The sequence below is a fragment of the Penicillium arizonense genome, assembly GCF_001773325.1.
Source record: "Penicillium arizonense strain CBS 141311 chromosome Unknown PENARI_contig001, whole genome shotgun sequence".
NCBI lineage: Eukaryota > Fungi > Ascomycota > Eurotiomycetes > Eurotiales > Aspergillaceae > Penicillium > Penicillium arizonense.
This window is the reverse complement of record NW_019173278.1, coordinates 1,867,608-1,892,868: the sequence shown is the minus strand read 5'-3', so window position 1 is coordinate 1,892,868 and position 25,261 is coordinate 1,867,608. Positions and strand designations below refer to the sequence as shown.

At 48.9% G+C, this 25,261-nt stretch overlaps 8 protein-coding genes across 8 annotated transcripts; 7 read left to right on the top strand and 1 right to left on the bottom strand.

Annotated features, from left to right (window-relative positions):
- Positions 1 to 136: 136 nt before the first annotated feature.
- On the top strand, positions 137 to 883 carry PENARI_c001G05888 (uncharacterized protein; the record flags this gene model as incomplete). Its single annotated transcript, XM_022626603.1, has 2 exons — positions 137 to 392; positions 498 to 883. 2 exons carry the CDS (start codon positions 137 to 139, stop codon positions 881 to 883), a joined length of 642 nt encoding a protein of 213 aa, XP_022493753.1.
- An 804-nt stretch (positions 884 to 1,687) lies between these two features.
- On the top strand, positions 1,688 to 2,458 carry PENARI_c001G09924 (FMN-binding negative transcriptional regulator; the record flags this gene model as incomplete). The annotated part of the gene is made up of 1 exon (XM_022626909.1): positions 1,688 to 2,458. One exon carries the CDS (start codon positions 1,688 to 1,690, stop codon positions 2,456 to 2,458), a length of 771 nt encoding a protein of 256 aa, XP_022493595.1.
- A 1,460-nt stretch (positions 2,459 to 3,918) lies between these two features.
- On the top strand, positions 3,919 to 6,652 carry PENARI_c001G09632 (uncharacterized protein; the record flags this gene model as incomplete). Its single annotated transcript, XM_022626886.1, has 2 exons — positions 3,919 to 4,172; positions 4,255 to 6,652. 2 exons carry the CDS (start codon positions 3,919 to 3,921, stop codon positions 6,650 to 6,652), a joined length of 2,652 nt encoding a protein of 883 aa, XP_022493632.1.
- A 4,913-nt stretch (positions 6,653 to 11,565) lies between these two features.
- PENARI_c001G10075 (putative short chain dehydrogenase) lies at positions 11,566 to 12,692 on the top strand (the record flags this gene model as incomplete). Its single annotated transcript, XM_022626921.1, has 3 exons — positions 11,566 to 11,778; positions 11,840 to 12,175; positions 12,381 to 12,692. The coding sequence occupies 3 exons, from the start codon at positions 11,566 to 11,568 to the stop codon at positions 12,690 to 12,692; spliced, it is 861 nt and encodes a 286-aa protein (XP_022493939.1).
- A 2,901-nt stretch (positions 12,693 to 15,593) lies between these two features.
- PENARI_c001G05824 (uncharacterized protein) lies at positions 15,594 to 17,532 on the top strand (the record flags this gene model as incomplete). Its single annotated transcript, XM_022626598.1, has 2 exons — positions 15,594 to 15,864; positions 15,920 to 17,532. The coding sequence occupies 2 exons, from the start codon at positions 15,594 to 15,596 to the stop codon at positions 17,530 to 17,532; spliced, it is 1,884 nt and encodes a 627-aa protein (XP_022493308.1).
- Positions 17,533 to 18,496: 964 nt separating this feature from the next.
- PENARI_c001G11433 (lysophospholipase family protein) lies at positions 18,497 to 20,614 on the top strand (the record flags this gene model as incomplete). The annotated part of the gene is made up of 3 exons (XM_022627029.1): positions 18,497 to 18,545; positions 18,695 to 19,367; positions 19,417 to 20,614. The coding sequence occupies 3 exons, from the start codon at positions 18,497 to 18,499 to the stop codon at positions 20,612 to 20,614; spliced, it is 1,920 nt and encodes a 639-aa protein (XP_022493150.1).
- Positions 20,615 to 22,538: 1,924 nt separating this feature from the next.
- On the bottom strand, positions 22,539 to 23,061 carry PENARI_c001G00342 (uncharacterized protein; the record flags this gene model as incomplete). The annotated part of the gene is made up of 3 exons (XM_022626139.1): positions 22,539 to 22,570; positions 22,638 to 22,795; positions 22,853 to 23,061. The coding sequence occupies 3 exons, from the start codon at positions 23,059 to 23,061 to the stop codon at positions 22,539 to 22,541; spliced, it is 399 nt and encodes a 132-aa protein (XP_022493277.1).
- Positions 23,062 to 24,390: 1,329 nt separating this feature from the next.
- PENARI_c001G05898 (uncharacterized protein) lies at positions 24,391 to 24,726 on the top strand (the record flags this gene model as incomplete). The annotated part of the gene is made up of 2 exons (XM_022626605.1): positions 24,391 to 24,613; positions 24,665 to 24,726. The coding sequence occupies 2 exons, from the start codon at positions 24,391 to 24,393 to the stop codon at positions 24,724 to 24,726; spliced, it is 285 nt and encodes a 94-aa protein (XP_022493267.1).
- Between the last annotated feature and the right edge of the window lie 535 nt (positions 24,727 to 25,261).

The following is a 25,261-nucleotide window of genomic DNA, read 5'->3' as shown; positions in this document are numbered from 1 at the left end:
AACAATATGTTTGTTGATTATATTTTGACGTCACCTTAGTGGCAGATCAAATGCCAAGGCGACCTCCGCGATTTTTCCCCGACCTCCGTCGCAAAAAAGGCTTCGACCTCCAACACTCTACGCCTCAACATTCACAATGGGTTCCGCTGCCTCAAAGCCCGCCAAGTCAGCGGCATCTGCTGCCGCACGCCGACAGTATCCCAAGAAGGCAGCTCCTCCACCGACGGGACAGCGCAAAGCTCCTCAGGAAGCAAAAGCAGCACCGACACCGAAGCCTGCGACTGCAGCACCCAACCTTGAATACACTCCCTCAACTCCTCGCACACCTAATGCTTCGTCTCAGGGGCCGACATATCACTCCAAGGAGCCAGCCTCCAACGTAAAATCTGATGGTATGTCTCGTCCACGCAATCCTTCCAGCATCCAAACATCTCCGCGCCCTTCGCAAAAGTTGAACCACCGATATCGTTAGCAAAAAGCTAACCATTATCTCCCAGCCATCGACATGGACGGCCGAGACCCCGACTTCGCCGCCTCCCTCCGCTCAATCGGCCCCGTCAACCCAGTCCCAACATACTCAAACTCAAGCACGGTCAGCCGCCCCGGCCCAATGCAAACGATCTTCCCTCAGTCCTCGAACCCAGCCCTGCTAGTTATCAATGCCCGCCAAAGACTCAACAAGCTTGCGGAAGAAGAGGCGGAGTCGTTTGGTGTTGCCGGTCATCCTGGACGGCAATTCCTGGATGCGCTGACTATCCAGCAGGTCTTGACTATGCGCGATAAGCAGGGTATGTCTCGGAGACAGATCGAGAAGTTCTTGGGTCTTAAGAATGGGGTTGTGGATCGGTTAGGGAATGATGAGATTGTGTCGCGCATTGCATGAACTTGGGTCTTGTTAGGACTCTTGTGGTTCACCGGTGTTTTGGGAATCATCTGCTTGGCGTCATTTATTGGTGTTTTATATTATCTTGGTTTGGCTATCCCTACTCATAAGATATCTTACTTTTGATATATATGTGGTTTTTCTCAAGTGCCTGCCAGCGTACTTGGTATACATTAGAACTATACCTCAATGTTGTTCTTGTAGTTGTATTCAGTAGTATGCGATGCATTCGAAGCAGAATCGAATTTGCTAAGCAAACATGTGGTTAACTTTGCTCTGGTGTCCCTTACAATCTATGGATAGTTAGCTTAATCATAGGACCAATTCAATGTCACACAAAACACGCTTAGGTCACACCATATACAAGCTATAGCCAGCAAGGATTGAGCATCCACATACGCTGCTCTTTTTGAAGTTTTCCTGCTCCTACCCAGATCACGAATCAGCACGAATAGCAGTCTGATGTATACTTCAACGGTAATCGCGGGCATTGCGGGAGTTGCCGCGGAAAAGCAGCATCACGCCCTTTCAAACCCCACTATGGTCTGACTCACTATCTGATAAATTAGAACGAGATGGTTGGAGCATTGGCAAAGCAATTGGCAAAGAAATGGAGAGCCTCTACAACATTCGGCGCCGACTACCAATCAAGCAACACGGATACGCGATGACAAGAACTATGCGCGCTGCAACCAAATTTCCCCATATGACAGATGAAGTATAAAGCAGGACATACAAGTATATATCCAACTTCTTCAACGCAACTGAGTCTCCTCACGTTTTTCTATACAGCCACCACCCACAATGTATCTCCGCGCCGTCCACGCCGAAGGCCAAATCCCCGTACTGCAACAATTCATCCGCGACAACCCACTAGGAATCCTCACAACAGCAATCAAATCCCCATCGCACGCCTTCATCCAATCAAGCCACATCCCCTTCGTGCTGGACACCCCCTCCTCGAACGATGACCGTTTCCCAGGCGGCATCCTACGCGGGCACATCGCAAAACAAAACCCACAAGCAAAAGCCCTAATGGAAGCGCTAGCAGAACAAAACGCGCAAGGAAACAGCACCCTCGAACTCGCCGACGAAGTCCTAATCCTCTTCAATGGCCCGCACCACCACTACGTCACACCTAAGTTCTACACAGAAACAAAACCAGAATCCGGCAAGGTCGTCCCGACGTGGAACTACTCAGCCGTGCAAGCGTACGGCAAGATTAGCGTATACTGCAATTCCAAGGCTGAAGAGACAGGCGCCTTCTTGCAGAAGCAGGTTGAGGATTTGTCGCGACAGTCTGAGCGGGATATCATGGGAAATATTGGTGGTGAGAAGCCGACTCCGTGGGAGGTGTCTGATGCGCCGGTTAACTATGTGGAGCTGTTGAAGAAGAATATTATTGGGATCGAGATTCGGGTTGAGAGGTTGCAGGGGAAGTTCAAGATGAGTCAGGAGATGAGTAAGGGTGATCGGGATGGGGTTGTCAAGGGGTTTGAGGAGTTGGGGTCGGAGGTTGGGAATGGTATTGCTGCTTCTGTGAGGGAGCGTGGTGATTTGAAGGATCTGCGGTAATTGGGTTGTATCCCGTGCTTCGGGATTTGTATATAGGTTGTTTTCTTTTAGATTGCATTTGAGTGGATTACGAGTGATGAGGGTCAATTTAAACATTTCAACTTTGGAATTTGGGGAATATCGGATTAGTAAACTCGAAGCTGGGGGCGTGCGACTCGAAGTTAATATAAGCCTAAATCCCTTGTAAAATCCTGGACGGATCTGCATATGCACAGTGGATTTTCATTTCCCCCGGTGCGTTAGTATCCCTGGGGCCAAACTATTGAATCATGTCATCGAGGACTGAAAAACACAAAACCCCAAACAAACAACCATGACTCGGATGGGGGGGCAATCGTCCACACAATGAAAAAAAAAAAAGGTGGCTCGAAGACCCGATGCACCGATAGAGCGATGCACCGAGCAATGGCAAAATCACACATGTTCGCGAACCAAGCGCGCAACAGCATTGAACCAGTCTGCTGCAGGGTCTACGCCAAGGCCACTTGGCGGGTAGGCTTAGACCCCTATTTTTGACACATTCTAGGCAAAGGCTTGAGTATGCATCTGAACGGGATAATGGATCGTGTAATATGCATCGCACACAAAGCAAGACAAAGCAAGACATGGTGGGCATCAGCAACTAAAACAGGTATGCGATCAACGAGTTCTCCACAAGGCTTAGAGATGCCATCGGAACACTGGATCCCTGACGATCCAAGGAGATCAGGGTGGCTTTTCCATGGCTGTCCACGGTCCCTTTTTTGTGGCGGGCTTGGAGGGTCACATCACATCATTACATTGGTGCCTGATTTGCCTCCAATCTAAAAACTAATTGGAGAGAGACCGTGGTTTGACACACACTTTCTGGATGGCGCCGGATCGCTGTGGGGAACGGGGTTCGGGCGTGAACAGCTCTCCGATGGTCACATTTTGCAACCCCGGATTCTTAGCGAGTCTAACACGAGGTTGCGTGCCGTGTTGCCTTTTGGAGCTTCAGACGTGTCTCAGTCACGGGGCGAATCAGGGCAGGCCGGGAAAAAAAGCCTTGGAAGTGCTAGATGAATAGTGCCATGCAGGGTCCACCTTGCCTCCGTACCATACACTGGTACAGACAGGTACGGAGCACAATTCACAAGTTGTACATGTCTCTGATTCCGTCACATCCGAGAGAGAGGCCCACAAGGGACCGAGGGACCCGTGGAGAGTCGAGAGTTGAGAGTCGAGAGTTGTGAGTGGAAGTGGGAGTGGAAGTGGAAAGGAAACCAACTACGGGCTCAATAAACGACAAGCATTGCAAGTTGGAGCCGCAAAGTCGCGTGCGAGATTGCCCCAAGGGTCTCAGATGTATTTCCTTACTCCACTGGCTAAGAATAGTTTCCCTTTTCTCGTCTTTCTCTGTTTTCGCATTCCGCATTCCTTTCCCCCTTTGCTTTCCTTTCAACTTCGCGACTCCAAAATTATCATGACATGAGTTCGCCATGTCCATCTTCGCCTATTCACCGCCATTGCCACCATTTCTGTTCTCTGCGCTTGTCGTAAGTGGACTCGCCTCGAAGGCTTTACACATTGCGTTACACATTCGCTCGTTACCGTTCCTCTATTTCGTTCTCTACTCGCCAACTCTCATTTTACCAGATGTGCTGGTCATAATATGTGTGCGGTTATTGTTGCGCTTCCACGCACCGGAAGGCCGCTGGCAATGGTTATCCACCGCCGTAGGTGGGGGTCTATCGTATGTTTACCCCGGATGTGAAAGACGAAGCCACCAAGAATGTTGGCTCTCGGCACTGAAACAGGGACTAACAAAACACTAGCCTAATAACATGGGGTGCCTCGTCGATTCAGTTCGGATTCTTCCTACAAACCGGTGCCGAGGTGGCCTGGGCAGCTGGTGGGAGCTTCCTCAGCGACCCAGCCGCCATGAAGATCCTACTTAGTGGTATCTCGACTGTGTCTGCTGCAGCAACGGTCCTCGGACTAGTGGCGTGGTTGATTCACTCGCACGTGTACAACCTCACCGGCCTCGGGTTGCAGGCAATCCGAGACCTGTGTATGGGAGGATACAAAGCACGGTATACATTGATTGCCCCTAGCAAGTCGTGCATGGCCTCGTTTGACCTCCGATCACTCCGTCGCATCATTCCCGCCGTCGCCATCTGTGTGTCGCTCATTTTCTTGGAAGTCACTCGCCCAGAGATCCCGTACGACCATCTCTCCGGTGCTCTCCCACTGACACTGCTCGAGGCGTTCACGAAGAAGTCCGCAACGGTCGAAGGTTGTCGTGAACCCGCGGTGCCTTTCCCTCTGATGACTGTGGATGCCAGCGGGAATTCTCACCCTCTATACCAGCCCGATTCGTTTGTGGAACAATGGTCACGGGCTTCTTGGCTTCCCGAAAACCCACCCAAGGGATTTAGTCGATGGGATATGAGTCCCCACGACCGCGCAGTGAAGGATAACTCTTACTCTTATGTTTGTGGTGGTGCTGAAGGCGGATTCTATAACCCCAAGAATGACCCCATCAAGGTTAGGAACTTGGGCGGCGAAATCTATGAACCCTTGAAGAAGGCTTTCAAGGAACACTCAGTTCAGGTTAACCATGTGGTACTATTAACTCTTGAAAGTGGCCGAAAGGAGATGTTCCCTACACAGCAGGGCACTCCGTTCTTTGATAACCTTCTTGCCTCTCATAAAAAGAAGGATGTGGAGGAGGCGATTGACCGTCTGGTGACGATGACTCCCGTCGCCCAACAGTTGACTGGCGAATACGCAACCGACAGTAAGGGAAACCGCGCCAATCTGACAGATTCGCCATGGAAGACACCAACAGAAGAAGGAATGGGCGGCCTCAACGTTCGCGGGGCTATGACAGGCAGCTCGTTGACTTTCAAGAGTATTCTAGGAAGCCATTGCGGTGTCAACCCGTTGCCAGTGGATCTTTTGGAGGAGGCAGCGCTAGAAATCTATCAGCCATGCTTGCCGCAAATTTTTGAATTGTTCAATGAAGGCAAATTGACACCGGATACCAAGGATAACTCCAAGTCAGAGGCTTTGAAGAACCCGTGGAAGCCTGTCTTCATGCAGTCTATTACCGACGATTACGACCGCCAGGATGTCCTCAACGAAAACATGGGCTTCAAGCACAAGGTCGTCAAGAGCACCCTGGAATCCTCTCACGCAAAGTACCACGCCTCTGGCAAGGAAATTAACTACTTCGGATATGCCGAGACTGAACTTCGACCCTATGTGTGGGATCTCTTCGAGGAGGCTGCAAACAACAAGACCCGCATGTTCCTTTCTCACGTCACCAGTACAACACATCACCCTTGGAGCACGCCCGACGATTTCATGAAACAATCGTACATGGGTGAGCAAGGAAGCATCAACCACGATCTGATGAACAACTACCTGAACGCCGCACGATTCGTTGATATCTGGTTGGGCGACATTATGAACATGCTCGACCGGACCGGCATCGCCAACGAGACTCTGGTAGTCGTCGTTGGAGACCATGGCCAAGCTTTCGGCGAGGACAACAAGGACATGACCGGAACCTATGAAAACGGTCATATCAGCAACTTCCGCGTGCCTCTTGTCTTCCACCACCCGCAAATGCCACGAGTGGACATTACCGCCAACGCAACCGCCCTCACCATTGTTCCCACCATCCTGGACCTCCTCGTCCAGTCCAACTCCCTGGATGAGCGCGACTCCGAAATCGCCTCTGCGCTCCTCCCCGAGTACCAGGGCCAGTCTTTGCTCCGTCCTTTCCTCGCATCTATTAAGGAGCCATCCCACAAGGGTCATGGTGACCATCATCGTCGACCCCCACCCCCACCCTCACCGAAAACCGAGCCCGAGCCCGAACCGTCCCAGTTCGAGGCCCGGTCTCATCCTGATAGCCCTGCCAAGCGATCTGTCTGGAACATGGGCCTTATCAATGCCGGTGGCTCGATGCTCTCCGTCACGACTGCCAGTGTTCCCTACCGTCTTATCCTCCCTCTCAAAGAAGGCTTTGAATACTCCTTTACCCACCTGGGCGAAGATCCCAACGAGGATCATCCCATCAAGGCCTGGACCCTCAAAACTCTCATTGAAGAAGTCACCCCGAAACACGGCGAGGAGTCCGCTGCCTGGCTTTCGGATGCCGAGCAAGTCGGAAAGTGGTGGGTCACTGAGCAGAAACGTATCTGGGGATACCGCGAGGCCTAATTACACGTATGAAAACTAAAAACCTTTGATCTCTTTTTGTCCTTTTGCGCAATACGATATTCACCTGGCCCTTGCGCGATGTCGGGGGCCAGATTACCCGGCGCCGGTGTTCTTGGAGTTCCCTTTGTTTGATTTACGTTGACATTCAAAATCTTGCTTCCACATTTCTATCATCATGGCTGATCCGCCTTTTCCTATTTCTTTTTTCACCCTTCATTCCATCATTTCCCTCATGTCAATCTGTGCATGGGGCGGGACTTGCTTTGTCACCTTTTGCTATCGCTTTTTTCTCTCATCTCTTTATCTTTCCGGGTCATGAATTCTATCAACTAAGTGTATTTCTACGGGACGGATTTGGACGAGCATTCTTCACTGTATATAGCACCGAATGACTCGACTTTTTCTTTGGCTGGGGGGCGGATTTCTTCATCCAGCACCTGGTCTGCATTATTTATCACACTCCGTGCTGGATGGTCGAGGATTGGTTCATCGTAGGTACATTATGTGTATCTGTTTGTCTAATATACTCCATTCGACTTGATGTCTCTGATATCTGTGTCACGTAGTCCATGTATACTGTTTTACTGTTCATCCCATTGATACACAGTAGTTTCAGTAGTCGCCAACTGGGCACTTAGAAGATCTGTAGGGTTCACTGAGCTGATCCCAAACCACGGTTCGGCCCCACTCGATCCACTTCAGTCGATCCTTCAGGTACAAAGTTTAGATGGAACGCATGGACCTGAGGGTGGCTGTGTGATATTGGCTATCTTAGAATCTGGGCCTGGGGACGGGACATTAGAATTTAGACTAATATTTGTTTCTCTTGAGGGGGTTATGCACAATGTTCGTTGTCCCACTTGGTATGTTTTGCTATCCGTGCGCAAAAAAACAGATCTTAAAGATTCGTTCGGTTGGAATCATTCATTCAAATGCATTTTCCTCACAAGTATTACAGTAGAGTGATTGCGCCTAATTAAGACTAGACCGACATTGGTATTGAAGACCTAGGAGGTTACTTCACGTGATTGCACAAAGGTCGGGCTCCAAGCTATCACATTTGACTTCAAGCATCCTACACCTATCCCATGGAATGACCTCGCCTCCATATATTACAGGATACCCCCGTGTCAAGCTTGTCAGAACATCGATATCAGAGAGCTGTTGGAGGGTTTCCACAGCTCGAAAACCATCCTCACTGCCTCACGAAACTGGTCAACAAAGCCCTTTTTCGTAATGGACAACTTCTTCTCCAAGCGGTCGGGCAAGCCGACACAGTTGATGAAAAAGGATTCGCGTCAATCGAGGGTAGTGTAAGCCCGATGACACAGTGCAACGAGGCATGCGCAAGCACAGAGGCCAAGTTGCGGGATCCAAAAATGAGAATAATCAAAGTGTTCCCAATAGGGAACTTTCAGAGATTAAACTGAAAAGAACAGATACTACACTTGATCTAAGCCAATAGGCAAAGAGAGCTAAAGAAGAAAGAAAAGAGAAGGAAGTTTGGGGGGAGAAGATGTATTATATAGGCCACATTTAGTGCAAACGGTGCAAACAGTGCAAACAGCCACTCCTTTCGACTCCTCACTATCAGCCCCATCACATCAGCTTAGCGGCTCTTTCATAATCTGTGAGGTATCAGAGAATCGGGCATTTATTCCCAATATGGTACGGATGATTATATGTGTAGCCATTATTGGGGACAAGTTCGGTTTACCATCTACCAGCCGGTTCCGTGGTTATACGCCCATCTGTAAGTTATGGTTATGTCAATGATCATGAGCGGCACCCGGATGGAGAATAGCCTGCCACATTGGAGATAGGTACTGCGGTTTGTAGGTCCCTTGCCTCTACACCTGCTCAGCTTGCAGGGCCTTGATGATTAAGTAATTGAAGCTAATTTCAAACAGGCGCAGAATTCCGACTTGAAGATTCGCACCTTCTTGCCCTTAGAACGGGACATGAGGCCCTCGGATCTGCGCTCGGGGCTTTCTCTGTCTGTTGGGGGTGAATGGCTCGATAAGTACTCGCGGGCACTGCTTCCGACGCGAATTAGACGTTGGTAGCACGCTCGAACGGCCGCATTTATACATAAGCGAGGACGGAGAAAGCGGCAACCGGGCTGCCTTAAGCTATTGCTAGGGCGGGAACTGGCGCTTCGTACTTAACAGGGAGACTTTTGATAGCCTACGAAGCGGAATACCATCTTCCAGAATGAGTGAAAACTTTTAGCAGTTCTGTTCTCACAATTGCCTTCCCGGCTGCGGAGGAGGAGCTGCCGTCAAACATCCTTTGTTACATGACAGGACTGATAACGTGGAGGTGCCGCTCTGGTGTGGCTCAAGAGCCATCACAGGAGTTTAAGAAGGACCTATTCCTGTTCCAAGACCTTCTATCTTCGTTTTCTGACACCAAAGTCTTCATAACTTCCGGGGTAGCCAGGTACGATGCTTGGTACAAGTTGCTAAAAGATACACGGAGCGACATCTCACATCTGGAAAGGACTGTCTGCCGTGATCGGAGCAGTTGGCAAATATCTCCACTCGCTGTTGGAAGACCAGTACTGTGCAGGATTGTGGAGAGTCCAAACATCACGGACTGTCGTGGAGCTGGGCAGAGTCAACTCTGCTGTCAGATTAGAATGGCCCCATCGGCTCGACCGCTATACCCATCCTGCCACGATATTGAATGTTGAAATGCATGGCAAGCTGCATGACGGCTTCGGCTATGTGGAATGCAGGGAGCTAGTCTTGGAAGCACCGTACCGGCGTACCCAATTGAGAATTGGCAGCTACTCGAGAAATTTGCTGAGCTCACTGAGTCTCGCACAGAGGGTCCTGACGCGGTTTGGGCCGCTGGCAAAGAGGAGGAAGCTGGCACAGGCCGTCCTAATGAGGCCAGACTTCCTATCGAGAGCCTACATTAGCCGCTCCATCATAGTGCCGAGTAGTAGCAAGAACTCCACACTGATCCAGGTCGCAAAGGCCGGTGAAACTCTCTATTTGCTCATCTTACAATCTCAGAGGCCAGATGGTGCCAGGTGCGAAGAGCGACTACTCTACCCTAGGTTTGCGTTGCTGAAGCTTCGGCCGCGCCAACACGATGACGAGAGCTACATAGGAGAGGAAATGACAAGTCGTTTACGAGGTGCGGCGTATAAGGAAGTCCCGAAGAGGAGTGGCCAACCAGCATCGTTATAATTGTCTGATAACTACTAGACAGAGAACTAGACATGACTAATATCACGTTAGCACCCTGTTGATCGTGTTAAATGACTATAGTGAATAAACGTTAACTACACCTGCGGCGGCGCCATGCCGAATGTTTTGAACATGCCCGTCCGTCTTGGTGCCATTTGAGCGGTTTGAGAGGCCACGTCAATAAGAGACCTCAAATGTCACGCGGCAATCAAAAATATGATCAATCCCAAAAAGCGAGACAGTCAGAACTTGGCCCAACCCATTCACCGACATTTTACAAGGCCACACCAGCAATAAAGCCACGCCGGTTAAGCCGCAAAACCCAGGAACCCCACGGGTAAGGCAAGAGATACAGCACAAGCGAAACACTAAGACAAAGCAGAAAGGGGTAAGCCAGCACAGACCAGGATCATAGATCTACTATTCTGCAGCGACAACAACCTAGATTAGGGGTCTAGAGCGTGGGGGTTCGTCAGCAAGAATCCCAGAAGCCGGGGCAGGGGTAAGAGTCAGGGGTAGGATCATTCTAGAAGATGGAAATGTTAATTGCGTTCACAGAGTCTCGGAATCGCCCGATTGAGTAAGGAGCTTTGGAATGGAAGATTCTGCTGGTCACAAGACTTTTACAGTTGGAGATAAGCTATAACACCCTATGTTCGGCTAATTTTAGTTCCCCGCAGATCCGGGGGTACCAGACGGTACAGTAGGCAAATGTAAGTTCAATGTTTAAAACGCGAGAGGGACACGTATTCTTTTTTGGTTGGCGTGTCACCTAAGAAAGATCTAGAATAGGCTATATAAGGTGTAAGCACGGTGAGAAAAAGAAATTGAACACTGAATTGGCCAATGATCTCTAGACCGTTATCCTGGAGCCGGGGCGATCGAACAGGAACAGGCACGGGCAGTCTTAACTGTAGTGATTGGCGGGGGATCTGCAAATGATCACTTGATCCCGGTATTTTAGGTGCTTGGACTAATTTCTAGAATGTCCGTCTCGAGGTATATGTGTTTGTATTAAACTTTCACGAGGTCACCTGGATCTCAGACAAAAATAAAAAACTTGAAAAAATTAAAGTGGCGTTGTTCCCCGGGTTCCCCAGACGGCTTGCCTAAACCAGAAATCCGGGTGGCCATCGTTGGGTCCCGATCTGCCACATCGTGAACTCTTGTCTGGTGACTTCCAATATTCCCCACGCCGACGAGTTTATCCTGGATTTCAACTGTGTCCAACTTGCTGGAAAGAAAATCAACCACGAAACCTTTAAACGAACTTTGAGTAATTATGACACAATCTATACTTCGTACTAGCCTGGAAATCCAGTAATACACCAGCTATAGTGTATAGATGTAATGTACAAGGGATAGGCCTCGCCACAGCCGCTTAGACGCATTCCTCGGGGGTCTGGACCGAAGCGTTGCAGCGCGCTTGGTACAGTCTGAATTTCCATTTTTGGATTCTTCCAAAGCTCACGAGACCGGTCTGTTCGGACCCTGCCCTTGGCTTTCCGGCTGGACTGTGCCGGATCGTGAAATAACATTATTTAAAGAGAGTTCATTCCACGATAGTTTTCCAATTGAATCATCTTGGCTTTCATCTAATATCCGATACTCCCGTGTGTGCTGGTACTACGCTCATATTAATATACATTCATCCTCGCTTCATTATCATCAGCTCTTCCATTGAGACCTTACTGTTTAATATCTCCTCTTGCAATGTCTGTCACCATCGAAACTACCGACGTTCCCACTGCCCCTATGTCTTCTGAGCCTATTCTACTCGGACAGAAGTCCAGAATGCCCGAGTTCAGCCTCGCCGGCAAGGTGGTGCTAGTCTCAGGTGCTGGCCGTGGTCTCGGATTGACCCAAGCGGAGGCCCTTCTGGAAGCCGGCGCAAAAGTCTATGCGCTTGATCGTCTTGAGGACCCGGTATGTTGAAACCTGAATATCCCAAACACCCCGAACGAGACTAATAAGCCTGTTACATCAGGCTCCCGAATTCATCCAGGTCCAACGGCGCGCAAAGGAACTCGGCACCGAGCTGCATTACCGTCGTATCGACGTACGTGACACAGAGCTCCTCAACAGCGTGGTCGAGAGCATCGCCAACGAGGAAGGCCGCATGGACGGTCTCATTGCTGCCGCGGGTATCCAACAGGAGACCCCGGCACTGGAGTATTCCGCCAAAGACAGCAACACCATGTTCGAAGTCAACGTCACCGGTGTGTTCATGACCGCGCAGGCAGTGGCCAAGCAAATGATTCGCTTTGGGAACGGAGGTAGTATCGCTCTGATCGCCTCTATGAGTGGCACTATTGTCAATCGGGTATGTTCCTCCCACTTCTCTTCGTCTTACCCTACCCCCTGTCAATCCAAAATATCTCATGACTACGGGAATCTCACTCTCATTGACGTGTCACCCCCGGCTTTCCACGGGGTGGAACTTTATTGTTTCCCCGCATTATCTCCCCCGTACCACATCACCATTTTCGAATCCTTGAAGTACAAGAATCTGACAACTTATATTCCAGGGCCTTATTTGCCCCGCCTACAACGCTAGCAAGGCAGCCGTCATCCAACTTGCTCGCAACCTCGCCGCTGAATGGGGCCAGTACAACATCCGCGTCAACACTATCTCTCCGGGTTACATTGTCACGTCTATGGTTACGAACTTGTTCGTTCAGTTTCCTGAGCGCGAGGTACAGTGGCCCAAGGAGAACATGCTTGGTCGTCTCTCTCGTCCCGAGGAGTACCGTGGTGCTGCGGTCTTCCTGCTTAGTGACGCTAGCTCGTTCATGACTGGTAGTGACCTGCGCATGGATGGTGGCCACGCCGCGTGGTAGATTGATGGCGATGACTTGCTTTTGGAATATGATCATCGCACATCTTGATTTAGCTGGTCTTTCATTGCATGGCGTTACTCTTTCTTCTTTTGTTTTTCTTTTTCTTTTTGATCCAATTAGGTTTGGCTCCTTATGTCATGGGCTAGGATAGGAGGAACAGCGAAGCGAGACTTTCTTCGGACAGCGGTACTTGTAATTGGTTCTGAAGTACACGGTTGCTGTCATTATGATGCTAGACTACAAAACGATCGCTCTAATATTTCCTTGGGTCTGCCTTCTCATCTGTACACCTTGACTTTAAGTATTTAGCTGCATATAATCTGACCCACCCCCATCTTGACAGATCTGCCCCACTCACAAGTCTTTCTGTGAACTTACACTACCCACATCCTAATGGGGCTTAAATGTTGGATGTCCTTGTAAGGAGGCCCTGGTCACTTGAGCACACCTCCTCCATCTCACCCGGCAAGTATCTTCTGAGTACACTCACCGACAAAAAGCCGTGGTAGGCTATCCAGTCGCAATGTACCACATAGTAAGCCTACCGCCGGGGACCGACACATGACCAAGATCTACAAAAACGCTAATATACATCGAACTTCTAAAAAACAATATGTAGTTATCACTCAATATAGTAAACCGAACAACTAGAACAAGTCGCATGACATCCACGATCCATGATGGCATAGACTCTGTACTCGTCATCAAAAGACATCGCCAAGAACCATGGGAATTTGTCCGTATTTATTTATTTGGGGACGTGGGGAATGTGTGCCTCCAAAGGCCAATCAAGATGTGTTGGTTCTGGGATGCTCCATTTGTCGATTGGTGAAAATTAAACACTGTCGTTGAGCCAATCAGCTCTTAGTTTTGGTTTTGGGTTGTTTATTGGGGTTGGATGTAAGGGATCTTTGTTTGCAGGGATTCTCACGTTATCTGCCCGATATTGTGCTCGCTTATTTGCGGATATTCCGGGATTTGGGGTGTGATATGTTGAGCATTATCCGGTGGGAGCTGATCGTATAATTATGTTCATTATGGATAGGCGCAGAGGTGGATTAATCTCTATGGAAGAATCGAGACGAAGAACAAGACATCCGGAACTATCCGACGTATGGCTCTTCGACCCAGCTTCTAGAAACAATGATAGGGATATGGTTGTGCATCCATTTTTAATTTGCTATATTGTCGTGCTTATTATTATTGATTGCTATAGACAGATTACGTATGGTTGTTAGGCGGGGCGCTCGAAGCTTCGCAGCAGATTTTAAACTCCCCTTGAAAGCCTCTCAAAAGGGCCAAAAGGCTGATACCTCGATAGGCGGTTGGAGCTCGGCCACAGTGATTGGCTAAGACATTTTTAGTGAATTGTATTTGCGCGACGATGGGTGTACCGTTTAGACTACACTGGAGGCCCGAACTCCAAGGACCCGCCCCAGACCATGTCCTGGCAATTATGTGGCGCTTATAATGAAATTAAACGCACGGATTTGAGTGGAAACACGATATTCCTGTTAACGCTAGAAAATGCAGGGTCTGTCTTGATTACCGAGGGAATAGTGGCGGTATCTGTACCCAAAGAAGCGTTTTAGAAAGGGAAATCGCCCGCATGTTTAGTCGCACCAGGGTTGTTTAACTTGCACTAGAGCACTAGGCTGTAACAGGGCCAAGTAAAGGCAAATATAATATTTGCATTCCAGGCGTGTTCTTCGTGTTTTCTTTGAACTAACCGGGACGTCTCCCATTGGTTTGAGTTGCCACCTGAAGTAGTATTCTACGGGTGATAGCAGATAGGGGCATACAAGGTTTGGTGAAATTTCCTTCTTGGCTGGCGACAGTTCCTTTTCGAATGGCCCTGGCCTGATTCAAGTAGGTGGCGCAAAGCACAGGGAATCTGATTCGCTTTGACCGATCGCAAGTTCCTTGTTTCTATCAGTGGGGACTGCAACAAGAAGTACTGTACATGGATATTCTTATCAGCCTGATACACCTACATCCACACTGATTAAAACATTGGTCCTGTTTGGTTGATGAAAATAATCATGGGTGGATGGGGGCCGTGGCGCTAGCAGAACTGTCACCATTCCAATAGTTCTAGAAGTGTACAGGCATGCTTGGACCTTGGAACCTAGCAGGAAATGGCATTGCTAATCTCCTGACAAAGCGATATCTGATAGCGGAAGAGCCAACACGGATGTCGCCGAAGCCAAACAAGCATGGCTAAGCTTCCCTGGGACAGCGGGGTGTCCGTGCGTCGCCGCACCTCCGTCGGACTCCCCAAAGGTTCTTTCTCCTCCTCCTTTGCTTCACATGGCCCGATTTCCTTTGCAACATATCCAATGATCATTAGACAAGCATAATTCGATTTCATGTCGCGTATCATGCGAACCGAGGGCACTAATTCACCCATATTGTCTTTGTATCATTTGTTAAGCTTTGTCTTAGCTTGATGTCTTCCTTCAGTACTACCCAATTAGAAATGACCGGCCGCGGTCTTTTCCGGCCAAGTTACATTGCACGGCACATGTTGTATCCACTAGGGATTTAGTGAGCGAATTACGCTGGTTCATTCGCCGGCTATTGAGCCTTATCTACAAGCCCCAACGGAGATGGCACCCATTGAAGCATAGCGCCGTCGTGGCGTGATAAGTCCGGGGTAAAATATTAACGAGCTTAGGTTACTTTGCCAAAGCCTCGGGCCATTTTATGAGCTCGAGGCATGCATGTACCTGGTGAAGAAAATTTGCAATTGGTCACGTTGAAACGACCCGTGTTTCTCAGTTTGGATTCCCGAACGTATAAGTCAGAGGTGTTCGTCCTTCGCGCGACTTTTGTTTTCACTCACCTTCTTCATCTTCATCTCTTCACTGTTCTTGATCCGGCCTCGTCCTTCTTGCTAAGATGGCCACTCAAGCAGTGAACAGATCTTCCGACTCGCTCGCGATTCGTGATACTGAGGTCACTGTCGTCAAGACTGATGCGGAGAAGCCCTCTAAGAACATTCTCCCCGCCTCGTACAGCCTTGGGCTCGGTGACGAGGACCCAACTGAGGAGGACCTTCACGGTCCCACCGCGCTGCGTCGTGTGTCTGCTCCCATTCCGTGGTCTGTATACACCGTCGCTTTCGTCGAGCTGTGCGAGCGATTCTCCTACTACGGAACTCAAGTTCTTTGTATGCCCATTAAATCTTTACGAGGGAGGAGTCAACTTCTAACATGTGTCTACAGACTCCAACTTTGTGAACCACTCGCTTCCTCTCCCTGCGCCTTACGGTCCTGCAGGCTCTCACCACAACACTGGAGCTGGTGGCTCTACTTCCCAGGGTGTGTCTGGAGCTCTGGGAAAGGGCCCCGAGACCGCGAATGGTATCAACACTTTCAACACGTTCTGGTGCTACTGTGTTCCTCTGTTAGGTGCCTATGTCGCCGATGAGTACTGGGGACGATACAAGACTATCTGCTGGTCTATTGGCTTTGCCATTCTTGGCCATGTGATTCTTGTCATCTCGGCCATTCCCCCTGTGATCACCAACACCAATGCTTGCTTCGGTGTATTCATGCTTGGTGTGGTTATCATGGGTTTCGGAACCGGTGGTTTTAAGCCCAACATCTCTGCCCTCGTCGTCGAACAGATTCCAGCCGTGAACCTTCGAGTGCGCACCCTGCCTTCCGGTGAGCGTGTCGTGATCGACCCGACTATCACCCAGAGTCGCATCTACCATTACTTCTATCTATTCATCAACATCGGTGCCTTGGTCGGCCAGATCGGTATGGCCTACGCAGAGAAGTATGTCGGTTTCTGGCTCGCATACCTGTTGCCCACTGTGATGTTCATGACTACGCCTTTCGTCATGTGGTGGGGCCGTAAGCGCTACCGCCAGACTCCCCCACAGGGTTCCGTCACATCAAAGGCTGTCAGGGTCTTCCTCTACGTGATGCGCGAGCGCTGGTCCTGGAACCCGTTCGTCTTCTGGAAGCGTACCCACGATGGCACCCTCTGGGAGTCCGTCAAACCCTCGAACATCGAGCCCCGATTCCGTCCCAAGTGGATGACCTTCGACGATGCCTGGGTGGACGAAGTTCGTCGTGGTTTCGCTGCCTGCGCCGTCTTCTGTTGGTATCCTCTCTACTGGCTGGCATATGGCCAGTTGACCAACAACTTCACCTCGCAGGCTAGCACCATGACCCTTCACGGTGTGCCTAACGATGTGGTGAACAACTTGGACCCCTTCGCTCTGATCATCTTCATTCCCATTTGTGATGCATTGCTGTACCCCGGTCTGCGTAAGATGGGCATCCAATTCACCGCCATCAAGAAGATCACCGCTGGTTTCTGGCTGGCAGCTTTGGCTATGGTCTGGGCTGCTGTGATCCAGTACTACATCTACAAGACCTCACCCTGCGGTACCGATGCCAACAACTGCTACACTGAGGATGGAAGTGTCAGCCCTTCCCCTCTCAACGTCTGGGCCCAAACCGGTTGCTACGTCCTGATTGCCTTCTCGGAGATTTTCGCCTCGATCACTTCGCTCGAGTACGCTTACTCCAAGGCCCCCCGTAACATGCGTTCCCTCGTCCAGGCTATCTCTCTGTTCACCAACGCCATCTCCGCTGCCATTGCCGAGGCTCTGAACCCGCTAGCCAAGGATCCCCTGCTGATCTGGAACTACGGTGTCTTTGCTGTCCTCGCCTTTGCCGGTGGCTGCGGATTCATTTGGCAGTTCTGGCAGCTCGACCTGGAGGAAGATGTCCTGAACAACTTGCCCGAAGGTCATGTGGAAGCCAATGAGAAGCAGGTTGCTCACCTCGATGCGGCTGAGATCGGACCTGTTCGTGGTTAATTTACATTTTTATTTTTCAGTGCATACCTAGATGTTCTGGAGGATATCTTCACTTACCTTGGGTTCTGCGAATAATGGACGCTGGATTAATTAACGTATCAATGCATTACGGTTGCCAATCATTCGTTCGTTTTTCTGCAGACTGTTTCTCCACAAGTTTAGAGCGTCGATCTCGGTTTACCGAGGGATTGCATATGTTGCACTTTGTATAAGCATAGACCGCGAGTTTTACCCATATATGTATAATCTTCAACTGCGAATCAACGGTTCAAACCTGATCTCGATATTAATTTCAAAGTTGTCCCAGCAATCGGTTCCACTTCGGAACGAAAACAAAATCCGCATTCAACATCTCCACTGTCCTAGCCACAGCACAGCCAACACAGCCAACACAACCAACCCAGACTGGGGGCCTTGAAATGAGCCTGAGCCCACTTTTAGGCACTACTATTATGCCAGCATAACATCTGCGATATTTGAGGCTGCCCCATCCAATAATAGCATCGAAAATGCAGATGCCTAGCAATGGGTGTATCGGATGCCTGTGCTTCACGGCCTAGCCGAATCCACTGATACACTGCATGTCCTGTTCAGGCACTTCGTGTTCGTATCAGACTCTCACACCGACGATCGCGGCTGTGGCTGTTCCAACTTCAGCCTAGGGCCCAGCGTCCAGAGTGCATCTCATCTCAGCCCTGCGCCTCAGAAGATGCACACCGCTAGGGATACCAAGAATGTCATAAACGGAAGCCTCGGGCTCCGACATTTGATGTCACTGCTCCACCGGCTCGCAGTCCACTCGCTGCACTATGATTCGCGATCCGGGGGGAACTAATCTGCACTATAAGCTATGCTGAACATGCCGAACTGCTTCCCTTGGCTGGGCATCCGGCATCCCCGGTGCATAAGTATCCCCCTATCCCTTCGATGGTCTTGACTTCTCGCTGTGCGATTTGTGAGAGCCATGAAGACTTCCGCGCTGATCAGTTCGGTTACGCTGGGCTTTTTGCCTAGTAAGTATTTTCTTTTTCTCGGTCGCGTTTTTCCAGTCCTCCCTTTTATCAGGTGTGGAGACCTCCGCGATGAGTGTCAAGAATTTCAACATGACTTCAAACAAAACAATACGCTACGCGATCGTATAGCTAATCCGCTTCTTCCACAGACGCAATCGCTGCCCCGGGCGACTTCAACCCCAATGACATAACCTTCGCTGTCGCGCAACGAGCCCTACCCGACGCGCCCGATGGATACACCCCTAGCAACGTGAGCTGCCCAGCAAGCCGACCGACAGTGCGCAGCGCAGCGAATCTCTCAACGAACGAGACATCATGGCTCGAAGGCCGCCGCAACAAGACTCTGTCGGCGATGAAGGATTTCTTCGGACATGTGACAGTCGGCGATTACGACGTTGTCGGGTACCTGAACAACCACGCCAACAATGTTTCGGCCCTGCCTAATGTTGGAATTGCTGTTTCGGGTGGTGGTTACCGTGCGCTGATGAACGGCGCCGGTGCTGTTAAGGCTTTTGATAGCCGCAGTGAGAATGCTTCGACTAGTGGTCATCTGGGTGGTTTGCTGCAGTCTTCTACCTATATTGCTGGTCTCAGTGGCGGTAGTTGGTTGCTTGGGTCGATTTATATTAATAACTTCAGTACCATTGCTAATCTGCAGACGCACAAGAGTGGTGCTGTTTGGCAGTTTGGGAATTCCATTCTCGAGGGTCCTGATACTGGTGGTATTCAGCTTTTGGATTCTGCTACTTATTATAAGGATTTGGCTGAGGCTGTTAATGGGAAGAGGGGTGCTGGCTATGATGCTTCTATCACTGATATCTGGTATGGTCTTTCGTGTCCACTGTTTTGTTCCTGTTCTAACTTGAAACAGGGGTCGTGCTCTCTCATATCAGATGTTCAATGCGAGCAACGGAGGTATCGACTACACCTGGTCTTCCATCGCCGACACCACGGATTTCCAGGATGGAAACTATCCTATGCCGCTGGTTGTTGCGGATGGCCGCAACCCCGGTGAGCGTGTGGTTGGAAGCAACTCTACCGTCTATGAGTTCAACCCGTGGGAGTTCGGTACATTTGACCCAACTGTCTTTGGCTTTATCCCTCTAAAGTACCTCGGCTCCCGTTTCGAGGGTGGCTCGCTTCCTAGCAACGAGACCTGTATCAGCGGCTACGATAGCGCCGGTTTCATCATTGGAACCTCCTCTACTCTCTTCAACCAGTTCATCCTCCAGATCAACACTACCTCGCTCCCTAGCTTCTTGAAGAACGTCTTCACCGACATTCTCACCAAGCTCGACAAATCAGATGATGATATCGCGTCATACGACCCCAACCCCTTCTACCAGTACAACAACGACACCTCCCCGTACGCCCAGCAGGAAATCTTGGACCTGGTAGACGGCGGCGAGGATCTACAGAACATCCCCCTCCACCCCCTCATCCAGCCTGAGCGCCACGTCGATGTCATCTTCGCCGTTGACTCCTCCGCCGACACAACCTACTACTGGCCCAACGGTACCGCTCTCGTAGCCACCTACGAGCGCAGCCTGAACAGCACCGGCATCGGCAACGGCACAGCCTTCCCTTCGATCCCCGACCAGAACACCTTCGTCAATCTAGGCTTGAACACCCGCCCGACCTTCTTCGGCTGCGACAGCTCCAACCTGACCGGAACCGCGCCCCTTGTCGTCTACATCCCCAACTCCCCTTACTCCACTCAATCCAACATCTCTACCTTCCAACTGAGCACTGACGACAACCAGCGTGATGGTATAATTCTCAATGGTTATGAGGTTGCTACCATGGCCAACAGCACTCGCGATGGCAACTGGACGTCTTGTGTTGGCTGTGCTATTCTCAGCCGCTCCTTCGAGCGTACTGGCACTACCCTCCCTGATATCTGTAACCAGTGTTTCGACCGCTACTGCTGGAACGGCACTGTCAACTCTACCGAGCCCAACGTCTATGAGCCTGTTAATTATTTGGCTGAAAGTGCCGCCTCAGCTATACTGCCTACCATTGTCTCCACAGCGGTTGCTGCCGGTGTAGCCATGTTCACCATGCTATAAACAACGCAAAATAAAAAAAATACAATTTAGAGTTACGATGTTTATGCCTGCTTTTGGGGGTGAGGCAATATATCCTATTTATATTCATTAGCTTTCCACCAATTCTATTCGATTAATACAGCGTGCAACGTTAACGCAGATATGTCCAACAGACTCTTTCCCACTTTCTGTATCTATATCTAGTCATTCACTCTTAAAGCCCAATGACACCCTTATCCCCATCCATCCAAATGATCGTTATTTTCCACGTCGTAATCTTCCAACCATCATCCGAATTCCTAACAAGATCAACGAAATACAACCCTCCTACCAAGACACCCTTCGAATCCCCCAACAATCCCTCTCCAGCCCGATAATGCTGCGCCAAACCATGAGCCGTCAAAGACGCCGTCTCAGCCCCATCCTCCATCTCAATGCGCACATGCTGACGGTGTGTGTTGTATTCAGCGGACCGATTCTATCGAAGACTTGGGATTTGATTGCTTCTATGCCTTGGTATTGTTCGCCGTTTATTTCGAAGCTGGTCGTTGGGCTGTCGTGCAACGCTGAGGTGAATAGGTCGAAATCGTTCGTGTCGATTCCTAGGACCCCGCGGTAGATTGTGTCTGTTATTGCTTCTCTAGTTGAGGATTGGTGCGGCGTGGGAGCTGCTGGGGGCATTTTTGTATTAGAAGAGTAGGTTGGTTTGGAGAGATAGAATGAGAGGTTGTGTTCGAGTTGATGTTTGGTTTACTTTGTTTCTTTGGTATCCCGCTTCTCTTCTTTGCTATTTAACTGCTGTTACATAGTCAACCCGGGAATTTCCTTGGCCCCTTGGTCTCGGAGACGCGTTTTAACGCCGTTGATGGTTTCATGTTACTTAGGGCTATTTCGGTCTTATCTCCGTTCTGTGTATTTACTCTGGTCGATCAATGGTTTATCTCCAAGTCGTAGAATATACATTAGAATCTGCTTGTCACTATATGCATATCAATGTTGACATTGGGATTTGGTGACGGGCAACATTTTGTGAAACATACCAACTATGAAAGCAAGTGACGAAGGAGACAGGGACTAGACCTGATATTTGGTTATTATTTATGGAATCGTATGTAAATAATAATTGCTGGATGTTTTAAGCACCTATCAACAATTCGGTAGGTCTGGATTTGCCACCTCGTGGAAAAACACGGATGGCGAACTAAATATCACCTCGTATCCAGGGATCCAGAACTGTCAGACGAATTATAGTCAGGAACCCCCAATGGTTCAAACTACATCCGACCAATGGATTTCGTCTTGACTATATCGATACGTCGTTTATCATCTGACATTCATTTCTCGAGGAATCTACAAAAGCTCTTCCAATAAGTGGGGATAGTTCGCATGTCATGACTCCAATCCACCTCAAACCACATCAAACAAACACATTTTCTGATGTCTTCGATTAACAATTTCCAAACGCTGCTCGACCAGCAGGTCGGCACGCTCCCAATCCGATCCTGGCCGGTAGTAACAGGTATGATATCCTTTTCGTATTGATTCAGCAATAGACATGACGTTCATTGCCTCAATAGACAGGCCGAAAAAGCAGAGACCTATTCCCATTAGCTCCCTGCGCTTCCAAGGCGCTGCCTGGGCTACTGCTGGTGGAAGCATGTATGCGACTTTGCATGGTGTCTATAGGATTTTTCGAAATTTCCGCGGATTCAAATACATCTGAATCTGCCGACTTTATCTTACTCGCGATCTGTTTCAGTGTGTATCGGATTGTTATTCTAAAAGCGAGCCAATATCCAGATCTATGGCGGGATTTTTCATTTACAGTTTCAGTTATTTGAAAGGCTTCAAGCTCCATATGTGGTCAAATTATCATGTGTAAAATCATATATTCAATAAGAGGTAGATCGTAGTACTTAGATGGCCGTGCGGGCAAGTATAAATCTCATAGTAATGATCCAATAACAAACATCTTGTCTATGGTTCCACATTAGCGACATCGTCAACCCCCTGATGTATCCAACTCAATAATTATAGCACTCACCAAGCGTATATCTAAGCAGTGAAGTCACAGGGCAGAGAGCTACAGCACCAGCCATGACCAGCGCTGAGGCACCTTGGAAATTAATGTTGTGGCATCCATCGTTGGTTCGCCACATGAGAGCGTTGAAGCTGTACCCTCCAGGGCTAGTTTCATAGAAACTTCAAATCCGTTAATCAAGCCGTGGGCACAGACAGGGCTTCAAATCTTGGACTTACGAGACGGGGCATTGAGAGCTGGTACAACTATTAAAACCTCCGCGAAGGGTACCGGAGTAGGTAGAGCCGGTGTTGTAGTCGGTGAGATAAATTATTTGGAATGGGCCACCTTCGTTCGCCGAGTAGTCTGAAGCGGCCATTTGACCGTAGGCGCTTGCTTGGTTGGCAAGGGCGAGAGACCTTGCGCTCAACATGAGAGAGAATTTCATTTTGATATGGTGAAGGGATTGAAGAAGCTTGGGCTTTTGTGAAAGGTTGAAGAGAATTTTTTGTTCGAGAAGAGTATTCTTAGCCTCTTAAGGCCCGATTATTGCTTTTAATATAAGAAATAGTCACGGCGAGTGGATCCCTAAGTCCGAGGTAGACGGTACATAATATCTAACTAGGGTCTAGTTCTACGGGCCTAAGACGTAATAAAATATTTGCTACGCTGCCTAAGATACTAGAGTCGATAGTAGAGTGCAATTTAGTAGATATGCGGTAATTTTAACAAAGGAAGGCGAGAACGTTAGGAGGAAGGGCCCGGGTAGCTAGACAATTATAGTGGGAGATATGGTGTTGCCAATAGTGCAGAACAACTGAGCCACTATAAGGAGCTTCCTCCATTTAAATCTTTAGTCGTTTTAGGTCGGAGGCATATATTAGAACATAGATCACTAGCATTTAAGGAGTTCTAGGAAATCGTTGTGTGTATTTGCTTTGGCCTTATCATATTTCGAAAATTCCTACGGATATAGGCAATATGGTCTGCATTCAAAGAGAATTGTTATTGTATATATGCAATTCGCCAAAGGGCTAACAGAAACTTTTATGTATTCGAGAGTTTATAGTAGGTACAGGCTTTCTCGATATCGCCTTGACCAATACATTCTTGATAACTCTTTTCTGGCCCCACCGCCAATGCTTTAGCGCAGATCAATTATTGAGCGAGTTCTTAAATTGCAGGGCCCAGTAAAAAGTCTTTTCTACCTTACAGTACAAGGTAACGTAACATTATACCAGGCGTACGAAAGTCCGTGGGAAATCCATGGAACCCCATAGTGGACGTCTGCAAATCTGACGATACGAGAGCCACCGCACTGATGTAATTAGACTGTCCATAAAAAAGCTTCCAAATAGGGGTAATACAATACAGAGTCTTCGACATCTCCAATTGGTCGGATGCTATACGGGAGTTGACAGCAGGTCGGGGTCTAGACAGATACCCCAGCCCCACTTCAGAGGCCTCCAGCTCAGCCAACCAGAGACCTCCAACCCATGGTGATACCCTATCGCCACGTCGGGAATAGAGTTAGAATTCAGGTGATGATTTTATATCGTCTCTACGTAATTCTACATAATCATATATATAATGGAAGATGTCATAGTGATGAAAAGTGATGAAAACGGCCTAACCCCAATTCTTCGCTATATAAAGGCTATGTAGAGAGCCAAGTATATATTTGTGCTAGGAACTCAAGAACACTTTCAATCTAAGTTCACTCATATTCTTATTGGATTGTAGATCCTCAATTTTGTTTGCACCGCGAACCTCCAGTATGCCTAAAGCATATTTCGACCGCGACCCTATAACCCTACAAGAAGGAAGCCACGTCGGTGCCGAGATTGGTGGCAAAATGATTGAGCCCGATGGGACGGAATTTGTTAGTGGAGAAGTTGACCGGGTCACTATTTATACATCTCCAAATTCCACTGTTGAGCTCAAGTGTACGCAAGATGTTCATTTTTCGCCTGGGGAACAAGTTATCTTACAACAGCTGGGTAAGCTCTCCAGGATAAACACAAGTAAACTATTATTGACTAGTATCACAGATCCTGTTAGTTACGCTGCTATAGGCATGGAAAGTGGAAAGGAAGTTGAGTTTAAGGAGTGAAACAGTTAATATTGTGCTTCGAATGATTTGCCATTATGTATTGTTGCTGCGAGCAGAGGTAAGGGGAAATTGGCTCTGGATTAGGGATTTATCATTAAATGTTGGATAAAAATGGGTACGGCTCTCTGTTATATCCTAAAGGCAGCTGCGTACGGGCCATAACTGATTGAGCTCGAGCCTTCTTCTCTGTCTTTCTTATGCCACAATCTCATGCTTCTTTGAATATATTCTTGAAACGTGTATATCCCCGCTGGGGCTTCGGCGAAATATTGATAATTTGTGAATACCTCTAGGATCTTCGGAAGACCGAAGACGCGTGCAATGCCGCTATTGTTATATAGCTCACAACCCAATGTCTCTACTTAGAGGAAGGATCAGGTATGAGAATATTTATATATCGGAGATCTAGTCCTAAAATGCGAACGTTTCACCTTGCGTTTATTGGAAACTTTTTGAAATAGCGAAGAGGAACACAATTCTACATCAGTAATTCTGTTACTACTGTTTCCTGTTGTCGTCACGTTGTTGTGGTGGG